The sequence below is a fragment of the Echinops telfairi genome, unplaced genomic scaffold (assembly GCF_000313985.2).
Source record: "Echinops telfairi isolate 266 unplaced genomic scaffold, ASM31398v2 ScPeMD7_6273;HRSCAF=7185, whole genome shotgun sequence".
Lineage (NCBI taxonomy): Eukaryota > Metazoa > Chordata > Mammalia > Afrosoricida > Tenrecidae > Echinops > Echinops telfairi.
The window spans coordinates 2,328,285-2,345,800 of NW_022110173.1; the positions used below are offsets into that span (position 1 = coordinate 2,328,285).

Sequence of the window (17,516 nt, forward strand, 5' to 3'; positions counted from 1 at the left end):
CTACAGAATCCTTATCAAAGGCATGCGTTAAATGGATGAAAATGTGTAGGTGACAGGATTCCTTGTACTAAAGATAAATGTCTCGGGCTTGGTTGACATGATACCTAGAACTGCATCTGTCTGTAGGGACGCTGTGTGGAAATGGCACGATAGCAACATGAGAGAGACATCCGGGGTCAGAAAGACCTGATTGGTACTCCTGGCTGCACCGTTTATTCCAAGTGTGAACTTGGGCAGGCTCTGTAACTGCTTCAGCCGCACTTCATCACCTTAAAACGGCAGTAATAGTAGTAGAGACTTCAAGACATCTGCGAGGATGAAATGAGCCTTTGCATTTGCTTTCTTTTTCAGGCAAGAAGCTCTTCTAGCTGCCATTAGTGAAAAAGATGCCAACATAGCGCTTCTGGAGCTCTCCTCGTCTAAGAAAAAGACTCAAGACGAAGTGGCCGCACTCAAGCGGGAGAAGGACCGGCTGGTCCAGCAGCTCAAGCAGCAGGTAGGACTGAGCGCTGGGGAGGGTCCCATGGAGGAGGTGCAGTCGCCTGCCGGTCACACCATTCTCTTTTCACACGAATTTCTCTGCCAGCTTGAATGAGCAGTCTGGAGGCGCTGCGGTCTTATGTCTCGTATTAGATACCTAATGATGATCCCCAGTTCGTTTTCAGTAGCAGTCCTGTTTCTCCTCTTTACCAGACTCGAGTTTGATTTAACTTTGGTCAGTGGCTGGATGAAAGGAATGACGTTCAGCCCACCTGAAATGAAAAAGCCTTATCCCGCTTAGATCCAATTAGATATCCCGCTACAGCAGGCTTAAGTATGTTTTCACAAAAGCTCTGAAGGAAAAGGCGGAGTTTTGCCTTTCTCACTCCCAATGCAAATCTTGCCTAATTTAACACTTAACTTGTGTACAAGGCCTTTAATCTGAGAAACACAAGCTAAACATGTCTCCTTAGATAAGGAGAATGCTGGATCATTACATACTAAGCCCGCTTTTTGTCACGCATCACAGCCGACCCCTCACTGTTCACAGTGTCCGCTGCCCTGTCCTCCAGTGTCTTCGCCCACGCTCACAGTCACGCTTCCTGTGCTTTGGGCTCACTGAAACTGCTTTACTGCCTAAAATCATGGAATTGGAAAGGAGCTTCTTGGGTGCAGGCATGCCTTCTTTTCTGCTCTGGGAGATCAGGGATCAGTTTGATAGGGTTCTTGGGAACTATTTAACGTTCAAATTAACAGGAATCTGTATTTATACCATAAAGGTATTTTTTCTCTAAAACTGCTTAGAAAAAGACTTTATTTAAATGGCTGACTTTGCAGATAAAATGACAAAAAGATGTCCCTTTTCTTCAGATGACCTCCCAAAATTAACTCCTTGCTCATTTACAAGTTAGAGAAAGCTGTTCCCGGGTCCTAACTACTTTATGGATCCCTGGTGGTGTAGTGGGTATGTTAGGTAGCTAGAAACGGACAGGGGTGCCACTCTGCATGCGTGGAGTCGTCGTCCACCCTTTGCCACCCTCCCACCCCCCACAGACAGAAGAGGTTGGAAGAGAACCAGGTGAAGCTCAGCCAGCCATAAAGGCTAAGGGGCATGTGCCAATTCAAGCCTGAGCCAGGTGGGCAGTACACCTGGGTGGGCCCAAACTAGGCCAGGTGGGCTTCATTCAGTCAGTGGGGTCAACCAATACCTTTCACCATGCCTCCCAGCCAAATGCCCCAAATACCGGGACCTTACGGCCGCCTTCCACTAGTCTGTGCCTCGTGTCCCTCTGGCCTCCTTGTGTGAGTGTGGTATGCGTGTGCAATCCCACGAGGCTGCCCATGTACAGTGACTATAAAACCTGAAACTTCTTCCTTCCTTTACAAAAACCCACTTGGATCACAAACCAGGCTTCAGCGTGAATTCCTTTTTGTGCGAAGCCAAGAACCCTGGTATTTCCCACCTGAAAAACCTAACAAGTACAAATTAGGCTGCTAACCACAAGGTCAGCAGTTCAAACCTGCCAGCCACTCCTTGGAAGAAAGTTGAGACTTTCTACTCCCTTAAAGAGTCTTAGAAATCCCTGTCACATAAGGTCCCTGAGTCGGAATCGACTTGATCGTAGTGAAACGACCTTGTCAAGGACATTGGTTTAACTTTTGGCTGCTTAAGTAGAACCAGGGGTACAATGTTTACACTCCCGGTAATTAACCCACCAGCACCTCTGCGGAATAAAAGACCTGGTGTCCTGCTCCTGTAAAGGCGGTCTAGGAAATCTTGTGGGGAATTCTACCCCCTCAGTCAGGTTGCTGCGAGTGGAGACCAGCTTTATACACAATAGCAATAGTATGTAAAAAGGAAATATTCCTTATTAGTAAAGACATGCGTCTGTTGGTTGAAAACAGATTTGGCTTCCTAGAGTAAATCATCTGAAACGGGGCTGTTGTTGAGGACAGAACTCACCAGGTTGTGCGTCTTCGTTGTGGACAGTGTTAGTTCTCCTGAGTAGGTAGGCCTGAGTGCTGTTAGAGGGCATGATTTAAGCAGTCTGTGGTCTTTCCTTCTGGAGCACCAAATAGAATAGACTGTCTGTCTAGCAGACCAGAGTACTAAATCTCATCCACAGTGATTTTGATTACTCGAATCTCTAGTTTATATGTTTTCAGTCATTAAGGAAATTAATGTATGCACTTTTTTTTTGTATGCACTTTTTACTTTAGAAGCAGAAGCTAAAAATTTCAGATTCTTAAAAATTTTTTTTAAAAAACAAACCGAAATCCACAACCTCTTTGCATCTGGAAGCACCGGTGGCATAGTGGGCTGGCTGCCGGCCACAAGGTCGGCGGCTCAGAACCACTAGCTCCTCTCCTCTACGGAGGCGTTCTACTTCTGTAAAGACTTAGACCAGTGGTTCTCAGCCTTCCTAATGCCTTGACCCTTTAATACAGTTCCTCATGTTGTGGTGACCCCCTGAGGTAGTTAGTTTATTGTGCCAACCTGACTGATAAACACATGTGGGGTTAATTGAAGGGCTGAGGAATAAATGGTTCGGTGAGCCTTGCCTTTCGAGTTCTTGGGTCTCTTACTTTCTGATGGTCGGACCAGGGTGCAGCTGCCTTAGCCAGTTCTCTGCTTTTGCTGACAAGGCTCACTTCCTGCAAGGAATCCCTGAGGAGAAGCCACATGGACCTACCCTAATGCAGCCCTGGGTGCTGGAGCACCCGTGGGGAGACCCCTGCCAGCGCTGAGATGCTTACACATTCACTGACTCAGCTTTCCTCCTGCAGTCAGCATCATTGAATCTGTTTTGTGAGATGGAGGAGGACTTGGTGGATTGGGGTCAGACATATGGGTTAATGGGTTAATGTTGGGACTTGTGGGCTTTGGGCAGCACTGGGTTGGGATGTTTTCTTGATGTGCACTTACCCTTTATATAACTCTCTCTCTCTTATACATGAGTTTCTGTGGATTTGTTTCTCCAAAGTACACAGATTAACACCGCCCCCCCCAACCACAAAATTATTTTCATTGCTACTTCATCACTGTCGTTTTGCTACTGTTACGAATCAGGCGACCCCTGTGAAAGGGTCGTTTGACCCCCAGGTTGAGAACCGCTGACTTAGAGCCTCAGACACCCACAGGGGCAGTGCTGCTCTGTCCTAGAGGGTCACCGAGAGTAAAATCGGGCTCTGTGGCAGTGAGCCAGTGTTTTTACATCTCGCTGTGCGCCCTGAGTAATCTGTAGCGCTACATGTGGATGGAGAGCAAATATAATTCCTCAGGAGCCCTTCCTTCTTTCTCCTTCCCACGCAGTTTCCCGTTCCTGCCCACTCACGACGTATCTGGGCTGCTGTGAGCAAGAAGGAATGGGTCGTGCCAGAGACACGCTGGATCTGTGATTTCTCTAAGCTTGTGTATTAAAGTCCAGACAAGGGAGCGGCCTCCGGGAAAGAGGATCTGGCATCAATGTTGTTTTCATTTAGAGCGGAGTCCTTGAATTGCTGGACTGTGTTTCAATCTAAAGGCCATTTCCTAAAGAGGAAGCAGTCAGCAAAGACCAGGTTTTCCAATCAGTGGAGCTGCCGCTGTCTGATAGGCTATTGTCATTCGTGTGTGGTGCCCATTGTCAGGAAAAAGTGCAGCAATAAGGGATTTAAGGATTTGAAGGACACCCTCTAATAGCAGCAGTCCCAGTTTCTTTACCACACAGCACCCCTCCCCCCCACCCCAGGGTGGTTGTCTCTGTAACTCATTCATGGCAGAGCAGCACTGGAGGGCGTGCATCTGAGGAAGAGCAAGGGCCAGTTCAACAAACAAAAACAAAAACTTGCCTGACCGAGTCCAGATGTGCGTTGACGGGTGCCAGCCAGCGTGTTCAGCCTTGAAGTCACGAAGAAGCCCCTGCTGTGCTTACCGAGCTGCCACACTGGACTCGTGGACTCCATGTAAATGCAGATTGAACCCTGCAGCGCATTAATGCTTCTGCTTGGCCAACACAGGCAGCTGTCACAAGATGGCCTTCTTCTCCGCTGCCGTGTTTTTTCTCTACACCTAGAGAGTTTTACAACCGCCCTATTGTACCTGCCTTTAGTGTGAAGCCTGGCTCTGCCAAAACTGCGTGCTCTGCCGTTCTGGTGTGTCATCCACAGGCTGGGCTATTCAAGACCGGCCAGACGTTCACTCTTGTTGGGAAGAAGCAGCTGGCACAGCGTCAGAGTAAAGGCTACAGACTTCAGATGATTTGGTCTGAATCTAGACAGGCTGGTGTGAAAGGAGCAATTTTGTAATCCCCTGCATCAGGATTCATGATCTGTCTTAATTAGTCTTTCATTCCAGTGCCTTCTAGGCATGAGGGATATCAAAATCCAGCACTTGCCTTAAAAGAAACTTGCAGGTCAAATGCTGAAAGTGCCAGTTGTAAGCACTTGGCACACTCAGACTGCAGAAGATAGACACTGGCCCCTGACTTCCTGCTGACAGCCGCAGCAGGTCAGCCGAGCGTTAACTGACTTATTTGCCCATTCATTTCAGATTCATTGAGTTTCTCCTACTTGCCAGATAGTGTATTAATGAAAAGCAAATGTCCTTCTTTCTAGTGGCAGCCTGGAAGAGAGCTCATTGTACTTAGGTTGTAACTCAATCTATTCCCTTTTACTGGTTGGACAGATTGCTTTTTGGCGATTCATGTTCCTCGACTATAAAATTGGGATAATGTTACTACCTACCTCACAAGACTTCTTGAAATTAAGAAAAACATCAAACACCACGTGCTTAGGTGCCCACTTCCATCCTGCGCCCAGATGCTCTATGCAGCATTTCTAGATACTTTGTCACACAGAGAAGTTATACTCCCTTTATATTATGCAAGAAAACAGAGCAGAAAGAATATATCATCAGTTTGTCAGTCTCAGATTGCTCAATGGGTCCCATTTTAAGAGCTCTGAACTAGTTTTAGTTCATCCATCTTTCTCGAGCCCGTGGTCAGATCCCAGTAGCTGAGCGGACGAGGGCCTGCGAAGCTAACTGAATAGGCCTGAAGAATCGTAGAGTGTGTTGTTTCGTGGGGAAAGGGATGCTCAGATGACGTCTTTTCCCCAGCAACAAAAATGAGTTTTGTCTTGATCCCATTCCGTTCAGGGAAATTCATAGACCAGTTGGATAGTTATCTGCAAAGAGCGTCAAGATCTCCTTGAGAAGAGTAAACCGTTAAGAGCAGAGCTGTGTAATGTGTTAAGGTACCCAGGTGTGTAAACTGCAGACAGGTGTCTCTCCGACAGGAAAGCTGATTGTTCAGCAGATACAAGGATCAAGACGCCTGCATCTGCCTAGTGTTCCTGGTCCCTTTGGCTCCCCTTTAGCTGCTTCAGGCTCAGCATAGTCCATTGTTCGGCCAGGCTCTCTCCAGTTGTCCTGGCCTTACTTCCCACGTGACCCGCAGGCTCTCAGGGCTGATGGCCACCACACTCTTCAGTCAAACATCTTTGTATACTTGGTTTTTTATTGTGGTAAGATGTATTTTGCCTGTTTTAACTTTTATAAAACCACTTTGTTCTTAATGGAAAGGCATTGTTTCACTATTGCCCCTGAGTACCTCCAGTAGATGCTGTTTGGTTTTTTTTTAAGTGAATTGTATTTTGAATAACTCTTTAATTAAGGGCTGCCCACTCTGTACTTGCCAGTCTTTAGTCCCTGTGAGGAGCTCCATGTAATACCTTACTTCATCAGGCCTGGAAACAAGTCTTGCCTGGGCCTAGGGGACTGGACACTTCCTGCAGTCTGGCATAGCACACCGCACCTCGCTGTACAACCCACGTGGCATACATGCGTTCACGTTTCCCTTCATACCTGTTAAAGTGCAGTGGCCCCAATAAGAGTATCGTGTGCCCTGTGCACATATCCCACTCTGAGATACAGGCTTGCGGGAAGCCCATGACACAGACTCTCTCTCCTCTGCTCCTTCCTTTTGGATGGTTTCACTTTCTGTTAGCGAATAGCTGTGTTTACAGACGAGTGCCTTTCGGGTTTTGAGTTCTGGTCCTCTTTCTCACCTCCAGAGGGCTGGCCATTGGCAGACCTTTCAACATAAACATGCCGTCTGTCTTTTTCTCCTCATAGTAATGAAAGCTACTTTCCAGTATACCAGCAAGGCGTAGTAACTATGAAGTGTTATGGTTGAAAAGACACTCTTATCAGAACCCCTGTAGGCCTTCGAAATTTTCAAATAAACTGTCCCCTGGACAAAATATTTTAGTGTTTATTCATGGTCCAAAGGATATGTTTTTGAAACATCAGTAAATTCCATGTGTTCACTCCCAAGGGCTAGAACAACACCAGCAGCAAAATATTGTCATTTGTTCCCATGTGGATGCCTTTTTTTTTTTTTTTAAACCACAGTGTCTGCAAATTTGATATTAATTCTTCCCCGGTCCAACTCAAATCGTTTTGATTTTGAATTGTGATATCTTTTACCTATTTTAAGTTTGACTAAAGAACATAAATCTATCGTTTCGTGTCTCCAGAGGCACTTTGTTTGTATCCACGAAGTGCTGGAGAGGAACTGGCTCAGTGTCTTTCTGAAGACAATAAGTGTGAGACGGAGACATCGCCCAAACAAGCTCAGACTGGTTTAGTTAAGCTCTTAGCTCCGGATCCTGCCCCACTTGTTGGAGCATCATTTAGGGACCACCAAGTTAGAGCAGAGAATTTAATTGGATTGGTCCCTACTAAATAGTGTGAAGATACTCTTAACAATCTACTGACTGAACCTAATTTCATAAACCTTGCCATATTGGGTTTATTATTCTGTTTTATGGATTTTTTTAATTGCTATGTGAAAAGTCCTAACTTGTGAAGAAAATACACATGTAAGTAGGTAGGCTTCTACGCATTTAAAACTATTCCTTATCAATGAAACCCTTGATGGATGTTTGCTGCCAGTAAGAAATGTGGGGAATCGGCCTTTAAAGCCACATCCATAATGTAGAATCTTGAGTTGTGATCATTCTGTATTATAATACTGAGCCAGAGAAAGACATTTTCCGTTTCACTAGCTGCTTCCTACAGCAATCCTTCCTTCTTGTTCCCCCTCTTACTTTCTGAATCACCAGCGGGCTAACCAGTCATTCTAAGGAGGGGAGGAGTCACAACCCTTAAACTTAAGGCCTGAGGGACAGAGTGCACCTTGCTGACTGCTGTATCAGGGACCTGGATTGTAGAAGATGTCCTGAAGTAGATTGCATAGTGAGGGCATTCTGCCCATGACTCCCAGCAGAGTATTCATGCTTATGGCAAACAACACTCTCATAGGGAAAGTGATCGCACACACACAAATATTATTTCTAGCCAAGTATCGACTGTTTACAAACTCTCTTGTGTGATATTTTAGTCTCATTTTTCACTGTTTATGTGTTGTGATACATGCTGTTATTGTAAATGACCGCGAAGAACTGCCCCCACCCAACTGACGGCAACCTGGTGGACAGCGGAATTGGAGGGCTGTGACTGTAGGGTTTTCACTGGCTGACCGTCACAAGACGTTTGCTTTAGTTTGGCCCTTCTGAAATCTATTTAGCCTGATGCAAACCTTCCTGACAGACGAGTTTGTAGGTGGCTGTGCTTGAGATGTGTTGGCCAAGATTCCAGCCCAGGTCTTCGGCATAGATGACAGGAATTCTGCAATGGACCCACCAGTGTCCCCCATATATGCAAAACCAAACCAAGCCCTCACTCATCAATCTCAACTCATAACAGCCCTGCAGGACAGAGGAGACCTGCCCCAAATGCAGACGGCCCCCTCTTTCTCCCACAGAATGACTGGTGGGTTCAAATTGCTGGCCTTTTGGTTAGGCTGAGCACCTAACCACTTACTGTTCCACTAAAACCCGAAACAAAACTCACTTCCATTCAAGTTGATGCTGACTCATGGTGACCTTATAGGACAGAGTAGAACTGCCCCTTTGGGGTTCTGAGACTGTAAACCTTTACAGCAGTGGTTCTCAACCTTCCTAATGCCACAACCTTTTAAAACAGTTCCTTGTGTTGTGGTGACCCGTATGTGGGCATATCTGCTTGTGGGCAGACCCTCCTGGAAACGATAGAGGAGTGATGTCTCGGTTCCTATGACCATCGGAAACATGGTCTTAAGCGAACCCTGTGAAAGGGTCGTTCGACTCCCTAAGGGGTCATGCCCCACAGGTTTAGAACCGCTGTTTTACAGGAACAGAAAGCTTAATCTTTGTCTTGCAGACAGCTAGGGTTGACTATTAGTAGCCACCATATAAACTATTCCACCATGGCTCCTATTTTTCCAGTAGGACTCCTAATATGTGTGAGGTTTCTCGAGTGGACAATACCTCAGTTCTTGGCTTTGCACAAGAAAGAATTCACGTTGAAGCCTGTTTTGTGATCCAAGTAAGTTTTTATGAAGGACTGGAGGAGTTCAGGTTTTACATTGTCAAAAGAGTACACGCTGTTTAGGAGTGGGTGCGGGAACAAGGGCGCAGCAGGAGGGTAAAAAGAGACCAGCCTTCTGGCCACTGCTGCTGGGGTATTTTAAACGTCTGGCTGGGGAGGCATGGTTGAAGGTATTGGTTGATCCCATTGGCTGAATTAAGCCTACCTGAGTGTGGTCATGAACCTGGGCCTTGCTTGGGCCACCCAGGTGTACCGCCCACCTGGTTTGGGGCCTGAATTGGAACATGCTCAGTTTGGGAGTCTTTATGGGTATCTAATGGTTGCCTGATTCCTTCCCAACCACCTCTATGTGGGCATTCTCAGCCCTAGGAGGGACAACGCTCTGTTCCTATCCTGGCTACCTAATATATGCATGTGGGAAGTGCTTTTGTTTAATATTAATAGGTTTGACTCTGTTGGTAAGTGTCCGTAAACACATAAAAGTACTGAGCTACGCTGTCTTTGCAGTGACCATGTTAGTGTCTCTCACTCCTTGCATTTAACTCTGTAAGCGTGAAGCATGCCATTGAAATCTGATACTGGCCAGTATGCCCTAACCCATCTCTTCTCTGAATGGCACAGGGTAAATCAAGCCTGATGCCTACTGAAGAATGTATTTTTAAAAAAGGATGGGGTCTGAGGGGCCAGCCCTAATCTCAACTACGTGGACACATACCCCTCCCCCCAGAAGAATTTTTTTTCAGAGGACAGCACTGAATCTATAGCTCAGGGAGAGGGACATGTCTGATCAGAGCAAATGAAGGGGCAAGAAGAGAGAGTGGAGCACATATGGCCCATAATACCTTGAGGACGATATTCCCACTCAGAGCAGCCAGTCCACAGAGAAGACCATATGGCCGCCCCTACTATGAGACATGATATCCCTCACTGACCCATAACCCTACAGGGGACAACACTGGAGACACAGTGTGGGAATTACACCCGATCTGATCCTGCCACACCGAGGCAAAACACTACGGGTGTGCAACAGAACAGCAAGGAGAACAGAGCAAAAAAGTTCCCAGGGAGTACCAAAAATAGACTTTGGGGCCAGGGCTTAGCGCCCTATCAGACTGTACAGGAAAACACTTCTAAAGACCAACAAACAGTCCTTGAACTAACTACAAGCTTTTCTTTCTTCTTCTTGTGATTTGTTTTGTTTTTTGTCATTGGCTTGTTGTTGTTTTATTTTATTTTGTTGCTTGGTTTTGCTCTGTCTTGTTTTTGTGCATGCTATTATCTCCACAGGTCTGTCTAAATAAGATAGGCTGGATGAACGCTCTGGAGGAGAAAACAACAGGACCGACAATTCCAGGGGACACGGGAGAGGGGGAAGTGGGGGGGAAAGATAGGGGTGTTAACAAACCCAGGGACAAGGGAACAACAAGTGATCCAAATCGGTGGTGAGGAGGGTGTAGGAGCCCTGGTAGGGCGTGGTCAAGGGTAATGTAACCGAGAGGAATTACTGAAACCCAAATGAAGGCTGAGCATGGTAGTGGGACAAGAGAAAAGTCAAAGGAAATAGAGGAAAGAGCTAGGAGACAAAGGGCATTTATAGAGGTCTAAATAAAGGCATGTACATAAGTAAATATGTTTATATATGATGAAGGGGAAATAGATCTATGTGCATATATGTATAGGTTTGGTATTAAGGTAGCAGATGGACATTGGGCCTCCACTCAAGTACTCCCTCAATGCAAGAATACTTTGTTCTATTAAACTGGCATTTCATGATGCTCACCTCCCCGATACAATCACTGAAGACAAAGCGGGTGAATAAGCAAATGTGGCGAAGAAAGATGATGGTGTCCAGCTATCAAAAGATATAGGGTTTGAGGTCTTAAAGGATTGAAGGTAAACAAGTGGCCATCTAGCTCAGAAGCAACAAAGCCCACATGGAAGAAGCACACCAGCCTGTGTGATCACGAGTTATCAAAGGGATCAGGTATCAGGCATCATCAGAACAAAAAATCATGTCATTGTGAATGAGGGGGAGTGCAGAGTGGAGACCCAAAGCCCACCTGTAGGCAATTGGACATCCCCTTACTAAAAGGTCCCGGAGAGGAGACAAGCCAGTCAGGGTGCAGTGTAGCAACAATGAAACCTATACCTTTCCTTTAGTTCCTAAATGCTTCTTACCCACCCACTATCATGATCCCAATTCTACCTTACAAATCTGGCTTGACCAGAGGATGTACACTGGTACAGACAGGAACTGGAAACACAGGGAATCCAGGGTGGATGATCCCTTCAGGACCAGTGGTGTGAGTGGTGATACTGGGAGGGTGGAGGGTGGGTGGAGTAGAAAGGGGGAACCTATTACAAGGATCTACATATAACTTCCTCCCTGGGGGACAGACAACAGAAAAGTGGGTGAAGGGAGACGTCGGACAGTGTAAGATATGACAAAACAATAATTTATAAAGTATCAAGGGTTCATGAGGGAGGGGGTAGTGGGGAGGAAGGGGGAAAATGAGGAGCTGATGCCAGGGGATTAAGTGGAGAGCAAATGTTTTGAGAATGTTGAGGGCAATGAATGTACAAATGTGCGTTACACAATTGATGTATGTATAGATTGTGATAAGAGTTGTATGAGCCCCTAATAAAATGATTAAAAACACACACACACCCCTCCAAAAAAAAAAAAAAGGATGGGACGACAATAGTCTTAGAAGTACTCTTAGAGCCGCCTCTCACTTAGCTCAGGAGGCAAGAAGGGCCCCTCATGTGTATGATCCCTTCTACCAGTCTTACATGGACCAAAGAGTTAAAAAAGCATGCCCTGACTCATGGGCTACTGATCGTCATGCCTGGTCTGCTGCTTGGGGTAAACCCTATGTCTAATGTATGTTGCTTATTTCTTCTGTGTCCCCAGCCTAGGGTCCTGGACACCAATTCTGAACTCACCAAAAAGCCTACCCATACTATTAAACCAGCTTAAAATTAGAGAAAAATAGTAAAGCTACTCTACGTTCTATTCAAAAGGCAATGCTAGAGTAAAGCTACGAAGCGTCATAAGGGAATAAAGGGAAAATGAATTAGCAAGGTAGAGCAGCTTGCGTGTTGTAGAAGCAGTTTGTGGACAGGAGAATGTCGTCGCCCTCTCCCCATCTCACGGGAGCATTTGAATTCTGAAGAATGAAACCGTCTCAGGGAGCTTTCAGGCTCCTCTTCGTCACCATGCATTTAGTGCCAGGTGCCTTCCGCATGTCTGAGGAGATATCCCCAGAAAACGTGTGTATCGGACACCGCTTTATTTGCACATAACAGAGTCCACTTTCTCCTGGATGTTTCTCCTGTGTACACGGTTGTCTGCCTCTCAGCTGTTTTCCGTGACGTTATTTCTGCACAGCAACTTATTATTTTATACTCATGGAAGTTGAAACCTCCTATCCAGCTAGATTATACAACACTCAGAAGCTGACACAAGAAAAAATTATAATCCAGTCAATAAGCCTTACTGACTTAGACAAAAATGTTAATATCTTTTTAGTATTCTCATCCTCCTGAATTCTAGATTTTTTAAAAATTTATTTTTTAAATACTTTTATTGGGGGCTCTTACACCTCTTATCATAATCCATATATTCAACCAGTGTGTCAAGCACATTCTCACATATGCTGCCATCATCATTTTCAAAGCATTCTCTTCCCACTTGAGCCCCTGATATCAGCTCCCCATTTCTTTGTCCTCCCTCCTCCACCCACCCTCCCTCACGAACCCTTGGTAAATTATAGATTACTATTTTCATATCTTACATTGTCCTCCATCACCTCTCACCCACTTTTCCCTTGTTTGTCCCCCTGGGAGGGGAGTATAAGTTGATCCTTGTAATCAATTCCCCCTTTCTACCCCTACCCTCCCCTAATCCTCTTGGTATCTCTACTCTTATTATTGGCTCTGAAGGGTTTATCTATCCTGGATTCCTTGCATTGCAAGCTCTTATCTGTAGCAGTGTGCATGCTCTGGTCTAATCCGATTTGTAAGGTAGACTTTAGGTCATGATAGTGGGGGGAAGGAAGCACCAAAGAACTAGAGGAAAGTTGTGTGTTTCATCGGCGCTATACTGAACCCTGATTGGCTCATCTCTTCCCTGTAACCCCTCTGTGAGGGATGTCCAGTTGTCTACAGATGGGCATTGGGTCTCCACTCCATGCCCTCCCCCCCATCCCCTCACTCACATTGGGTATGATTTTGTTCTGGGTCTTAGATGCCTGACACCTGATCCTATCAACACCTCATGATCACACAGGCTGGTATGCTTCTTTCATGTGGGCTTTGTTGCTTCTCAGTTAGATGGCCGCTTGTTTATCTTCAAGCCTTTAAGACCCCAGACACTGTCTTTTGATAGCCAGGCACCATTAGCTTTCTTCACCACATTTGCCTATGCACCCATTTTGTCTTCAGCGATCGGGAAGGTGAGCATCACAGAATGCCAGATTGTTAGAACAAAGTGTTCTTGTGTTGAGGGAATACTTGAGTCAAGGCCCATTGTCCATTTGCAACCTTAATTCTTAACATATTGATATTAGTCTCATATTGATATGAGTACATAGTTCTATTCCCCTCTCGTTATATAATATATGCAGATGTACATGCCTGTATTTAGACCTCTATAAATGTCTTTTGCCTCCTAGTTCTTTCCTCTATTTCCTTTTACTTTCCTATTGTCCCACCATCATGTTGGCCTTCATTCAGGTTTAGTAATTCCTCGCTGCTACATTACCCTTGATTAAGCCCCACTAGGCATCCTATGCCCTTTCTCCAATGATTTTAGTTCGCTTGTTTTTCCCTTGTCCTTGGGTTGGTTGCCGGCCCCCCCCCCTCCTTTCTCTCACCTCCCCTTGTCCCATATCCCCCACAGAACCATTGGTCCCATGCTTTTCATCTCCGAATTATTTTTTCTGCCTATCTTATCTAGATAGACATGCAGATACATTTATAAGTGCAAAAACCAGGCAAAGCCAAATAAAACAACAAGGAAATTCTAGATTTTTATCTATCAAGCCTTCAGTACATGTACTTTTTCCTCTTTACCACCACCAGCACCAAGATCAGCTCGATTGCCCCTGCTGGTGGCATCCATACTTATTGAAAGGAAGTGGATGCAAAGCATTCTCCATTCACTGTCCACCTCTGGTATTGCCTTCCACTTCTGCTCTTAAACTATTCTTTAATCTTCACTTCAACACTCATCTTCAGAGTTGACAGTTTCCTAACCATGAAGTCAACTTCTCTTTTCTTATCATTAACAAAGTCAGCCTCTGCTTTTTTTCATTCACACATTCACCCTCTTTGGGGCTGAAGTTAAAACAGATGAAGGGGAGGAAGAGGGAGAAGTGGGGGAAGACAAACTGTACATGTACTGCACTACAATTGTTGTTAACTGTTTTTTTATTCTAAGCCAAGTTGGTTGCAGTGGTGTGACTCCCCCTGACTGCCCCAATATCAGAATTCCCATTCTCTGATTGTTACTGTCTCGCTGCTCCCAGTTTGTGTGAAACAGTGTGGTGCAGTGGAAAGAACACTAAACTGACTGTCAAGAGGTCTGGAGCTCTAACTTCAATGTGTTGATAACTAAATATGTAACCTTGAGTAATGATAATCATATAGGTGAATGCACAGCACTTTAACAGTTTACAAAGCACTATTTAAATGCCTTTATGACACCTCGCCCGAGAGCTCCAAGGACCAGGCAGGTGATAATTCAAGAAAGGCATGTGTGAAGTGGAGAGTAGTACAAGCAAATAGGGATGGACTGGTAGCCTTTTGCTTTGTCTGCAGAGGACAGCTGCTTCCCTCCCCCGCACCCCCACCCCTACCCAGCAGTGTCATTGACATATCATTCACAGCCTTGACTTAGCTTGAAGAATGAGCATGTGCAGTGTCACGAAAGGGGGAAAATGCCCTCACCCAATGCAGTCTTCCATTCTCTTAAAACTTCTTCATAATATTCCCGCGTGATTGTCCTATGTTCTCCGAGAAAATCTATCACAGCCATTCGCAATCCAAAAAGTGTCACCATGCCCCTCTGAGGTGACCTCTCTTTTACCATCTTACTGACCTTCCTTAAAAAACTTTTGATCCCTCTCTAAGACTGTTGTTTTATGTGAACATCACTTCTGTAAAACTGTTACTAAGTTCCAGTGTTTCGGGAATGTCCCCTAGGGTTGTATTAAAAATTTTATTTTAGTCCTGACCTCCCAATAGTTTTCTTCCCTTGAAGCAGAAAGTACCCATTTTTTGGGAAAGTGACCCAATTAGACCAAGACTGAGAATACTTTTCTGCAGCCCTCCTCTGATCACAGAGACATTTTCAAATGTGGTTTGCTTTGAGTAAACCTGGAGCTCTAGCAACACATCTTTACTTGCCGTGACTGTTCTTAAAAGAACATAATGTACAAAGACCTGTTTTATTAGTTACGCTAGACTGTTCATATTTAAGAAGACTACAAGTACCATTTTATTTAAAGGGTTAAAAGTAGTTTGAGGATTCCATCTAAAGTCCATAAAACTTTGAAATTCAGGTCATCCTTTCCCCCATTTTGATCAAGAGTTTTCTATAGATCTTTGATCAAAGTGTTGAGCAGGAGTAGCCAGGCACCAAGTTTTTCTGATCTCATGGCAAAGGAGGCGGTTGGTTAGTTCATGGCGGCAGTTAGCCTCACATTCCATATCCCATTTCACACTCTCCTTCTTCTCTGCTGTTCTCAATGAATAAAGACCAGTTGAGCCTTTGAGGGACACTTACAAACCAAGCATCCACCTCCCCATCCCCCCAAATCTTGACTTTCCTACTTCTCTCTTGATTTCTAAATGTTGATAACTAGCATATTTTTTTAATTGTAAGCGAGGTCAAATAAGGTATAGGCTGCCTACCTTACCCTCTCTAGCCATCTTCTTCCTCAGCTATAGTACTAGCTGGATATATGTCAAGTGAGTTTTTATGTTTAAAAGTATTTATATCTTGAAAAACCAACAGAATGACCTATGTATGTAATATTTGCTGATTTGGTTCAAAATAGTCTTAAATTAATCAATCATAAACTATATGGAGACATATATGTAAGGATTATTCCAATCTGTCTTTAGAAATTTGCTTCTTTTCTAAAATATATACTGCATTTTGAAGTTCAAAAATAGATCCTAATTACTCACCATCTCCTTAAAACCATTTTTTAATCCAACAAAGAAATAAATAATATTTTTCAAAGTTCTGCATGATCAGAGCAAGTCAAGTCCAGAAATTTGGATATGTTAGGAAATCTGGATTCCACGCAGTCTCCATTCATCCATCTGTTCCCCTCTCTCATCATCAATTCCAGATGTAGGAAAATTCTTCACAAAAATTTGATAAGAGTCTTCCTTTCCATCTCTTTTAGTCTCAAATCTAACTTTCCCTTCCTATTGTCAAATCTTCTGCCTTTTATCATACCACAGGGAATTCATAAACCCTCTGCTTTTCCTGATCCCTCTTGAATTGTCTGACTGCATTTAAATCACTGTTGGTCCCCTGCGCCCTGCTTGTGCCTCTCCTACCCCTGCTTCTTCCTCTGCGTCTGTCAGGTGGCATGATTTATACTGCGTTTCCTGTCAATACCTGGCTCTGAGGATCTCAATAAGTAGAACTAGAAAAATTGGTTTGAGGGTATATGCCTTGGTTCTCCCCCCACCCCAATTAAGCTTCTCGTTATAGAAACCGGTAAAAAGTATTTAGCCCACAGTCTCTGTTCCCTACTGCCTTGTTTATGAACTAATACATGCATGCTGTCAACTTACATGTTATTTATCCTGAAAGTGAAACCAGTTCATTTCCACTCAGAGCAACCTCATGTGTTTCAAAGGAGAACTGTGCTGCACGGAGCTTTCAGTGGCTCTTTGGCACACCTTTCTACCTCGGCATCTTTTTACTATGCACCCAGGTAGATTCACACTTCTGACCTTTAAGTTACTCGCTGAGGGCTTAACCATTTAAGCCGCTAACTCCATATTCAAAGGCAAGAGAAAGGAGTATGAGGTAAACTAGAGCCCTAGTAGTCACGTTGTCTTTTTCAGTAAGCAAGCTGTTAATGTGACTGAACTTGTCTTTGAATGCGAGTGAACATCTGAAAATGCTAACATCAACAAATTACCCTGCAACATTCTATGTAGTACTTACCACCACCAACAAAATGCGCTCATGAAAAACCGACAGCCATAAGGGGAGGTCACTGTGATTTGAGGATTGCCGGAATCTTGGACATTATTGAATGGATCAAAGGACAACAGTAAGGTGGAGAGGGAGGTGAAATGTTATGTTAATGTTTTAGCAGCCATAATTCAAAACCAATATTCTAGTAACCCTATATTCTCTATCACCAACTATTCATTACTCTCATATATTCATATGTACATTTTTCTGGTCCCCACAAGATTGTACAGCATTTATTTAGATACCTGTTAGCCACTAGCATTTTTCTATTAAGCTTAAGATTTAGGAAAGTCACAATATCAAGAAGAACTTATAAAAATGAGATGATTGGAAAACTGGTCACTGAAAAGCCCTCAGAAAATGGTGGATGTTGAAGAATAAGAGGGGATACCC

The 17,516-nt window shown here is 44.5% G+C and overlaps 1 protein-coding gene across 9 annotated transcripts in view; it reads left to right on the top strand.

The window, feature by feature from the left end:
• ERC1 (ELKS/RAB6-interacting/CAST family member 1) overlaps nt 1-17,516 on the top strand; it is a 482,416-nt gene that overhangs the window by 357,970 nt on the left and 106,930 nt on the right. For all 9 annotated transcript variants that reach the window (XM_045295888.1, XM_045295890.1, XM_004710293.2 and 6 more), the window contains one exon: nt 352-496. In XM_045295888.1, coding sequence (XP_045151823.1) covers nt 352-496 — 145 coding nt within the window. The remainder of the gene's footprint in view (nt 1-351; nt 497-17,516) is intronic.